This window comes from Salvia splendens, chromosome 6 (assembly GCF_004379255.2).
Source record: "Salvia splendens isolate huo1 chromosome 6, SspV2, whole genome shotgun sequence".
Classification (NCBI taxonomy): Eukaryota; Viridiplantae; Streptophyta; class Magnoliopsida; order Lamiales; family Lamiaceae; genus Salvia; species Salvia splendens.
In genome coordinates, this window is record NC_056037.1 from 10,272,307 (window position 1) to 10,282,554 (window position 10,248).

Genomic DNA, 10,248 nt, shown 5'->3' on the forward strand with positions numbered 1-10,248 from the left:
TCAGCCTTCTTGGCAAAGCAAAACAACTCTTCATCTTCCACCACCATTAGTAACATGTGTGCCCTTTTTCATGATCCAAACAATGCCGTATTCATCAATCCTCATCATGCTACAACACTCTCACCCTTAGATAATATCAACCATTCCTCAGTTTTAAACCCCAAATGCATTTCCCCTTTCAACAAGAAGAGGAAATCCAATTCTGCTCACTCCAAGGTTCAATTTTAATATCTCCTGGATTTAATTTCCCAGGAACTGTGAAAAATTAATTACATAAAATAATTTGTTTGGATTTGCAGGATTTGAGAGAATTAGTGAAAGGGAAGAAGCAGGAGAAATGTGAGGATAAGAAAGAAGAAGAAAAAGGTTATATTCATGTAAGAACAAGGAGGGGCCAAGCAACTGATAGCCATAGTCTTGCTGAGAGGGTATATGCATATAAAAACTAAAAATCATCTTTGCTTTTTTTAATAGTTTAATTAATCTTTATTATTGTGGAGGTATTCAACTATTTTATATGAAAATTTATGGGTTTCTTTCTTTTTGTTTTTGTTTTAGGTGCGGAGGGAGAAAATAAGTGAGAGAATGAAGCTACTACAAACTCTTGTTCCTGGTTGTGACAAGGTCAAATTCATTAAATTTGTCTTCATATTATTGTCTACTATTTGTTTTATTTATATATGTCTCTTTAAATTTCAACTCCTGACATAGTCATGTGGTTTGAGTGATGAACAGGTAACTGGAAAGGCCCCCATGTTGGATGAAACTATAAACTATGTCCAATCACTCCAAAATCAAGTTGAGGTCATTATTTAATAATATATTCAGAGAGTATTCTAATAGTTGTATTATATACATGCATTTTGTGGAGAAATTAAGTTTCTTGTCTGTTTTGCAGTTTCTTTCAATGAAGCTTGCATCTGTGAATCCCATCTTCTATGATTTTGGTATGGACTTTGAACCATTCATCGTACGACCTGATTATCAGGTACGTAGAATATATGTTCCTTCAATTAATATCATCATGATAGCGTTTGACCAAAAAATTTAAACTTTTTTTTCTTTGCCCAATAAATGCATGCAGAATTTAAATAGCTTGGCATCACCATTGCCAGCAGGCAGCCCCACAACAGCCAATTCCTATCTAGTCTTAGATAATTCTGTTAATTCTTCTCTCTTGTCCCAGATTCCAAATGCTCTATCCCAGGTACACACACACATCTATATTTTTTCATAAATTAATGTTAGTATATTTTACACTACAAAAAAATTACAATTTAGTGACGGATAATTCCGTCACTAATCAGTGAAATTCAAGCACTTAACAGATTTCGTGACAGATTAATTATTGACAGATCCGTCAATAAAAAGAATGTTAGTAAAAATATTAGTGACGGATAAATCCGTCACTAAGATTACAATGACGGAAATATAAGGCGGCTACCATAGAAAATTCGGATGAGTGACGGACGATTCTGTCACTAATTAGTGACAGAAAATTTCCAGCCACTTATCCGTCACTAATTCTTGAAATTTCAGTAATTCCTTCAATAATATGCGTTTTTTTTGTAGTGTTATATAAATATAATTAATTAGTTTGTTACATAAGTATGTCTAACATGAATAAAATTGACAACATTTTCAGGGTGATAGACAGGCTTGGTGGGAAGTGGATGAGCAAAGACAGAGAATTAATAATCAGTCAGGAATCATCAACAACTTGTTTTCTTTCCCGTTGATGTAAAAACCCAACCATTTGGTAGGAACTCATACCATTCATTTGTATTAACAATTTATTTATTTTTCTTAGATTTCATTTTATTATAAACAATTTCAATTTGTGTGGTTACAATTTTCAGATGGTCTTGGTCAAACAAAAAGGAGCAAAGAAAGTAATTAAATTGAAGGCTGGTTACTCTTGTCTGCGGTATCAAATTGTGGTGCTAAAAGAAACTCGGAATCTTGAGCCAGTAATCAGCAAATCTTTCACTTTTGAGATCCTTTGTATGCAACATAACTTCTGCACCCATAATCAAGGTTGTGGTTGTTAGAATTTTAGGCAGTTGCTAGTGGTCAAGAATATTGTAATATAGCAGGAATAGTTTTTTTTTATGTGGTAATTAACAATCATTTGGCTGTTAATTATTTATTGCACTTATTCTGTTTCGACTATAGCCTTAAATGGTCATCTAAGGAAATGTTGTAATTTTGTATGTACGTAATAGCTAGGGACAATAGAATATTCAAATTTAGCTAGGTATAGATATAAAAAATTGTACTTTAATTTTTATTTTGTGTATGTAAAGAAAATTCAAAATCGTAAAAGTTTAATTTCTGTTTTGCTTTAATTTTATTTTTCGTAACTTTGTTGTTATCTTGTATATTATACTACTATCATTTAACTAAATTTGTGTATATATGTCTATCTAGTTCTATTTTTACACGGAGTATATAAAGACAAATTTATATCCCATACAAAAAAAAAATCAAAAGAAGACTCCAGAGGTTCATTTTTCCGAAGTTACAAAAATGAAAAAAGAGATATATAGATATAGAAAACAAACTGTAGCGGCAGTGCTATGATAGAGAAAGGAATATAACTTGAAGCCGAAAATATGTTTTAATAAAGAGAGAAGAAAAAATAGTAAATTGAGAAGAAATTTCAGGGGATATATAACTTTTTAGCAATCACATGTGATTTTTCCCCCATTCATGCATGTACCTTTTATCGTGTATCATACTTAATATTCGTATTTTACCCATATTTAACAAAATTAAATGAGATATTCTAGTTTCATGTGGTTTTTAACGTAACCAAATTTATAACAAGTAAGGTGGTATTTGAGTTCAATAAAACAAGCAATAAAAAGGAATGATTTTATTAAGTATGATCGTAATTGAAGAGACAAGCTATCGTATTCGGCCAAACCCATACATACATATAATTAATATGCCAACAAATCAACACAATTAATATTACATAGAGAAATCTAGCTTTAAATTGAAGGTGGGATTTTCCTTGATTGGTTAGCGGAGACGATAGTGAGGATTAAATAAACAAAAAGTCCCAAGAATCCAACAACTGAAGAAGCAATTACTGTGTTGCAAAACTTGCCAAAATGATCACAAATCTGCATCCAACCGGTGTGGGAGTTGCCGAATTTGCCCACATATGCAATCGCCATCGCGGCCCCTAATCCAGCCATTAACAAAACAGTAATCATCTGTTGAAAGATTAAACACAAAAACAAACACAGCTGTTAATATATCTATACTATATCTAAAAGGAGGTGATTTGAAATTTTGAATTGAGGTTAAAGTATACCAAGTCATGGAGGAATAAGCAGAAGTAGTAGGTTGAGTTGAGTGGCTTTCTCTCCATCAAGAACACGGCAATCAGTGACAAAACTGACAGTGCAAACGCAACAATATTTGCGAATGCGTAAAACCTGCAATATATACATGATATTATAAAAACAAAGAAATGCGTGTATATATTATTGTTTAGGGTTTGAATGATAGTACTTGAAAGCGGGGGAATAAGAGTAACGGGCATCGACTTGGATTCCGAAGACAAGCGTGGCTTGCTTGTTGGTGATCATTAGGCATGCAGCAGAGAGGGTAGTTGCAATGGCCAATATTCTGAGCATGATTTGTGATGCATAGTGAGATTTTGGGGTGTTGAGGTTGTCTTTGGAGATTGCCATTCTAACTATGGATTAGATAATGAAGAAATGGGAATTGTTGGGGTGTATATATAGCACTTTTATGGACTAACTGTGAAAAGATAAAAGTACCTACCAGCCCACAATTTATAGGCCCTAGTTTTGATTTTTATTTTAATGCATACTTTTAGTGTTGTTGTTTCTTCACGTTGGAAATTAGCGATCAATGTTAAATATGGATAAAGTTTTAGTGATCGGATAATAAAAGTGTTTACTTCAAATCATGGGATAAATCAATGAAGTATACTCCATCCTATCCTACCTTTAAAAAGACTTTAAAAATAACACGAGTTTTAATACCAAATTCGTAAAATATGAGATAGAATATGAAAAATAGTTTCACGCCAGTAGTATGTAGTGTGGTGGAACAATTTCTAAAAGTAGAAGTGAACTAATTCTAATGGCTGGACTGAAAATGGCAAAACGTATTGTTTAGCATGCAGTTCTCCAAAAAATATAGTTTCTCTTCTGACCTAATTATATAACAAATTTATAGTCTATTTTTCAGGCTAAATGTAAACTAAGAGAAAATGCAAATTTCCCTGGAGTGTTCGTCGAATTGACACCAAGTATATTCTTATTTGAATACCATAACAATAGATTGAATTTTTTTTAAATTTATGTTAAGCGTAAAAATGGAACATTAGTGGAAAATAGAAACTGGGATGCTCAGCTTTAACTAAACAAAATGATTCGCTGGGTACATCAACTTAGTCTTATTCATTCAATTCTACTAACATTACACATCTACTTACATTGCTTAAATTTTAAAATTATACTACTACTACTATCTACTTTAAAAAGTAGAAATTTGAATGGCAATATCACAATCCAACATAAATTTATTTTGTGGATAAATAGATGTTGAATGTGCAGTTTGTACAACACAAGCAACATATTATTGGCATGAATTTACATGTGATGTGGGTTTTGGTGACCCATTTAGCAGCATCTACGGCAACTATCATGTATGTACAAAGAAATATATACTGGAATCGGGAAATCATGGAAACAAGGATGTTATTGACTGATGTCGAAATACTTAGGATTCGATGGATAATCATATTCCACTTGCAACTACACCAACAAATTCAATCACTTGTTACTGGAAGAGCTCCATGTAGGGAAAACGAGATAAAAGCGAGCTAACAAAGCATGAATGAAAATGCAGATGCAAATTGTGGAGAATCAAGCAGCACAAAGCATTCATGTCAAACAAGAAATCATACAGAAACAGAATTCAAATCATGGAAAAGGAAAAACTTTATGAACGATTTATCTGCGCCTCTTTCAATATCACGAGGCATTAGAGACTTAGAGTATGTGCAGACTGCAGAGCCAAGAAAGATGCATAATTTCCAATCCAATGATTCCAGTTTCAATGACACTTAGTTCCTAAACACTAAGAATCGAAGATGACAGAAATAATGCCCAAGCGCATAGCATTATTGGCAAGGCTCTCCTCTTCTTAGTTTCCAACCAAAAGTTCAACATGTTATTTCCTGTGATTTATCTACTGGTTCTCAACATATCACCAGTCACCACCCTAACCACATTGGCCTTTTAACAAGCCTTCTTTGGTGTTCTTGATAATTTAATCGCTTAAATTTAAGATTGAGTCACTTATTATCAGAACCTCATATGCATTATTCAACCAGGCAAAGTTCAAGCTACACACGATTATAAGGAAATATGCACCTTTAGGTGTTATTCAAGTTTGAAGTTACTAGTTACTAGGTTGGGCACAGGGTGAAAAAGGACAACTTTAGGAGAACTCCATACATCCATCTCTTGTGGAAATGATACGGGAGACGTTTTTCATCAAAGAACTATAGGACCTCTAAGCAGGAAATTGACTCTGTGACTACAAAAAATGATCACTTTTTGCCTAACTTGTTCAGAAAATTTTAAGTATTGAAGTTTATATGGAGTGATACTAGTTCCTAATAGATATAAGTTTGAAATTGTAAGATGATTATAACATTCGGACATCATCTTATCGTAGGCATGGTCTGTGTGCACAGGTTTATAGCAAATATAAGAAATAATCAGAGAAGTGCATCAAAAATAATTCAATACTAGTCAACATAAATAAATCAATGTGGAAACCAAATTAGTTCAATTAGAAGAATAATGTTTCTAACTACGATAAGTAAGATCATGGAGCGTATAAGATTGCTATGACAACATAGATACCTGAGGAGCACTAACATTCTAACACGATATTTTATTAGAAAATAATGTCAGGAAATCTCCATTCCTATCATCCTATGAGAAAGTAGCTACTAAGATACTAACATCTCGTTTCAGGAGATCATCAAACACCTCATCCATCAATATAGATCAAACAGTGATGCTAAGACAAGGTTACGATACCAGGAGGGTGCATAAGAAACCTTGTCCACCAGGTGTGGGGGGGGGGGGTCACTTGTTCTGTATTATAAACATGTGACGTGATAATTAAAAAATGCACATACCTTGCCCTCATCAGAATCTGAATGGCGCTGAGGGAACACGACTCTCATCTCATTATACAAGTAAAACCGGCGTTCTCCTTGACAATCCATGTTGTTACTTGACGGCAGGGAGGATGGGCCGGATTTAGATTTCATACAATTTTTTAAGCTCTTCTTCGAGTGGGGGAAAATGAAACGGAGATGTACCGCATAACGCAGAACACCGGTACCTGTAGCATTCTTATTAATCTTTGAGCGGCAGCTTACAGATTTACTTTTATTTCCACCAGACAAACTAAAAGAAATGTTATCTTTATGACTGCAATCATTCTCTAACAAGCTGCATGCATCAGTACAAAGTGTCCTCTGCTGTAAAGAATCACCTGATACAGAAAGCGTGGGGACTGATCCCTCATTCGTTGCACCAGAATCTTTCTGTCCACCTCTATCAACAGCCAAAGTGGCCTTTTGTCTGAGAAATGTCTATAAGTTGAATAGGACACATTAGATGTCAAACTATTGCTGGTCAAAAGTTATGGACTGATCGAAAATGATCTGACATAATTCTTAAGTTTTAACTTCATATCAACTGATGTGAACTGCTTCGTCTTACAGGAAACAGAAGCATGCATTACCCTTAACAGTTGCAGAAGCATGCATTACCCTTAACAGTTGAAATCCAAGATAATATGAGGAAAACATAATCATTTTGTAACACAAAAATAATTGAATCAAAAGATGTTACTGTGGTGAAGGCAGTAAGCAGCAGATTAAAGAATAAAATAATCTCTTCGTTTGATTTCAGAAGCTTCAAACTCTCCTTTGTGCCAGCAGGCATGTCACTCAAATCATAGTTACAGAAGAATGTATGAATTGGTGTTCTTTCTGGATTGCTAAGGACCTGCAGTGAAGCTTTCTTATTATAGGTATATTTGCGAAACTCAAATTGCAGGTTGCAGCAACCGTCTCAGTTGAGAAACAACAAGCCAAGACTTGCAAAAAGGTAGACAACAAGTTTTCAAAGTGTCAAGCACTGAAACCAGGTAAAAAACAATACACTGGAATACATAGCTATGTCATACAAACCCCAATCGTAAACCGCTATGAAGGAAAGTTATCCTTTTTCAAACAATCAATAGTCCTCCATAATTCCCACCATATCAAAAGAGCCAATAGATATAAAATATTTAGCAGAGAAAATTAACAAAATAAAAATACATCAGGTGAGAAATTGTCAGTGCATCTTGATTCTTGAAGGCTTGAAAAGCCAATGGTTAGAAGAAAAATCAAGAAAATAAAATGGTAGTAATGCAGACAGAGAGAATACCAATTGCAACCGGCCCTTCATAGGTATTTTCAGGCGAGCTTTGTCATCAGAGGAGCCATTTGCACAGAGGCTTCTCTTCAGTGCTGGACATTCACATTTGTTTGAAGAGGAATGTACAGAAAGATCTATAGATGAGTAGTATAATAAGTAGTTATCACCATCAACACTAGTTACAGAAAATGGAAGTTTCTGTGGATGAGGTGAGAATTTTCCTCCGGTAATATTCAGTACTGCAAGGAAACCATCAATTTTCTGCACAAGACAAATAACAAAGTTATGCGAAATTCAGACAGCTTACAGACTGCATTAGATCAGATTTAGATAATCAGTGGTAACAGGGAATAAAGGTACCTGGTTGGCAATCCCAGAAGCGAACCTACCAGATAACAGTGATTCCTCGAATGAGCCAACTAACGACCTTCTGACTGATAATCCACTCAGGGATCTACCTATTTTTGCATTTTGAGTAGTAAACTTTCTATTATGTCCGTGAATGGATATCAAACTCTCCGGTGTTAATTGATCAACTTCAATAAGAAATCTTCATCTTGTTCAAGCTCTCTGCTTGACATGATGACATTCTCATCCCTATGAAACGACACAAAGCTCGGAATAGTTCCTTTAAGAGACTGTTTGACATCTTTAAATGTTATGCAGCTCTCATCAAACTCCCTTTTGGGATCCCTAGATCCTTGAGAATTTCTTATTTTCCCACAAAATCTTGGTCCAAGAGGAGATAGAGATAACAGAGTGGAGACTAGAGCATCCTGTGATATACTCACTGCTCTATCCTTAGAGGGTGTCTCTATTTTTCCATTATAACATGTAATACTGTTGTATGATGAGATGAGATTTTGATACATATATCCATGATTTTCTAACAAGGGGGCCCATCAGTGATGATCCTGCAGTTGACGTCACAATCTTCTTCTGATAGACTACTACTCCTTGAAAAGATAGGTATAGACCAACTTGGTGGACTGCCGTGGTCCAAATTACCAATGTGAGCTTTTTTATACTCTTTCAGGGTAATGCCATGACTACCTCCTCTTAAGTGGAAATCCTTGAGGTAGGATGTGTTCCCAATTTCCAGACGCTCACCCCCAAATTCATTGGGCAGAGCCAAGCCATTCAAAGGCGACAATAGCCTTTTCCTAATCATTGAACTCGAGTTCTCATTTGCATTGCAAGTTATAGTACCCCAGATGCTTGTCTTCATCCTTATTGGTACAGTTCATGAGCCCGTTAGGCTCAAAACCCACAATCCTTGAAGCAGGAGTTTGAATGTTCTTTTCACCAGGACGTGGCAAGAAGGTAGTTCTGTCAATAGATTCAATCCTCAATTTTTGCAAATTGGGCACGCCATCTTGAGGCAAACTAACCGTACCACAATCCTTTGTACGTTCCCCAAATGAAGAGCATGGAAAATCAGTCATGCAATTGTTTGACTGCCTAATGTGCCTCTCGCTCACACCAAAGCTTCCTGCACCACCAAACCGTGTGGGTATCTGCACCATTGAGCTCCCTGAAGTAGACACTTCATCAGCTACATTTCCTGATGGAACTTGAGGCAAACCCATTCTGACAGACCAGCTTACTCGTTTCACTCTTTACTTGACCCCCACAACCTACAAGTAGATGCACTAACTAGTTGCAGCTGATTAAACCAAATAACGGTCTTTATCCTCTTAAAAGAATACAAGAAAACCAATAACCGGAAATCATCAAGAGTCCAAAGAACATGCTTATAATATTCCTCTGTTTCCAAGTATTGTACACAATCCAACATAAACTTCAACTATATCTCTAGATGGCTTTTCATCTATCCACCCGACGCAAGGCCTTTCCAGTTGGAGTCCCTTCAAATATACCGGCAGCCAAACTTAGACGTAAAGCAAAATAAGAAGCAGAACAGGTAGCATAATATGCATTGCCTTCTGTATCGTACAAGGAGAAAAACCACGAAATCATCTATTCACTCAGAAAAATCACAATCTATCCTGAAAAGAAGCAAAAAGAGCTGGTTAACCATGTAGTTCATCTACTGAATGACAACTAAATAGAGGCAAAATAACACGTGTTTGCAGTTACACTACAAAGTAATTTCAACTCAGTTTTACAGTGGAAAAGTACCAAAAAGAGTATATTCTTATCGGATTTGCTAAAAGAGATGTTACAATAATTTATGTTCACACCAATCCAAAGCTCAATCTTAGACTGAAAGAGAAAGCAATCCATCTGAGCATCATTGCCAAAAATTACAGTAGCAAAATAAAACAAAGACTTGAACTTTAGATAAACCATCCCAAACCCATGAAAGTTAGAGGTAGACGATCAGTGATTCATTTTCAATAATAGTAATCAAGCTCCTTTAAATGGCATACAATCCCAAAAATGAAAATGACAACCCAGAAACTCAGATGGTCTTTAACGCAACCAAGAAGAGCTCAATCAATGTCAGAAACCAGCAAATATTGCTTTTTTACCACAAAATTGTGCAAAAAAATTCATTAAAACACATGTATTGAAAAGACCCACCAGTTCAGATTGCAAATATCGGAAATGACGGATTTTTAATCGGATTACAAAAGGGGTTTACGTTTGGGAAAGTGATTTGAAAACGAAAAGAATGCAGTGAATCTTGCAATCCTAAATTCTGCCAGCGGCGTCTCGTTTTTATCTGTTTCTTTCCAAACGATAGAAATCCAATTGAGTATATATGTAAGTATATAACCTATCA

The 10,248-nt window shown here is 35.2% G+C and overlaps 3 protein-coding genes across 5 annotated transcripts; 1 reads left to right on the plus strand and 2 right to left on the minus strand.

The window, feature by feature from the left end:
• Positions 1 to 2,307, plus strand: LOC121807423 (transcription factor bHLH137-like). Its single transcript, XM_042207648.1, has 8 exons — positions 1 to 216; positions 300 to 428; positions 559 to 624; positions 736 to 804; positions 899 to 988; positions 1,085 to 1,207; positions 1,646 to 1,759; positions 1,860 to 2,307. The coding sequence occupies exons 1-7, from the start codon at positions 55 to 57 to the stop codon at positions 1,742 to 1,744; spliced, it is 738 nt and encodes a 245-aa protein (XP_042063582.1). The 5' UTR covers positions 1 to 54; the 3' UTR covers positions 1,745 to 1,759; positions 1,860 to 2,307.
• A 654-nt stretch (positions 2,308 to 2,961) lies between these two features.
• LOC121807870 (CASP-like protein 1F2) lies at positions 2,962 to 4,424 on the minus strand. Its single transcript, XM_042208216.1, has 3 exons — positions 3,526 to 4,424; positions 3,326 to 3,449; positions 2,962 to 3,224 (listed from the first exon to the last, which is right to left on the minus strand). The coding sequence occupies exons 1-3, from the start codon at positions 3,705 to 3,707 to the stop codon at positions 2,997 to 2,999; spliced, it is 534 nt and encodes a 177-aa protein (XP_042064150.1). The 5' UTR covers positions 3,708 to 4,424; the 3' UTR covers positions 2,962 to 2,996.
• Positions 4,425 to 4,541: 117 nt separating this feature from the next.
• On the minus strand, positions 4,542 to 10,248 carry LOC121807869 (protein FAM214A-like). 3 transcript variants are annotated; one of them, XM_042208213.1, is made up of 7 exons: positions 10,047 to 10,248; positions 7,860 to 9,508; positions 7,509 to 7,760; positions 7,002 to 7,082; positions 6,565 to 6,664; positions 6,203 to 6,411; positions 4,542 to 4,802 (listed from the first exon to the last, which is right to left on the minus strand). In XM_042208213.1, the coding sequence occupies exons 3-7, from the start codon at positions 7,527 to 7,529 to the stop codon at positions 4,746 to 4,748; spliced, it is 468 nt and encodes a 155-aa protein (XP_042064147.1). In that variant the 5' UTR covers positions 7,530 to 7,760; positions 7,860 to 9,508; positions 10,047 to 10,248; the 3' UTR covers positions 4,542 to 4,745. The 3 variants fall into 3 exon arrangements, with proteins under 3 accessions (XP_042064147.1, XP_042064148.1, XP_042064149.1); XM_042208214.1 differs by lacking the exon at positions 10,047 to 10,248 and adding an exon at positions 9,642 to 10,015; XM_042208215.1 differs by lacking the exon at positions 7,002 to 7,082 and having other exon boundaries at positions 10,047 to 10,242.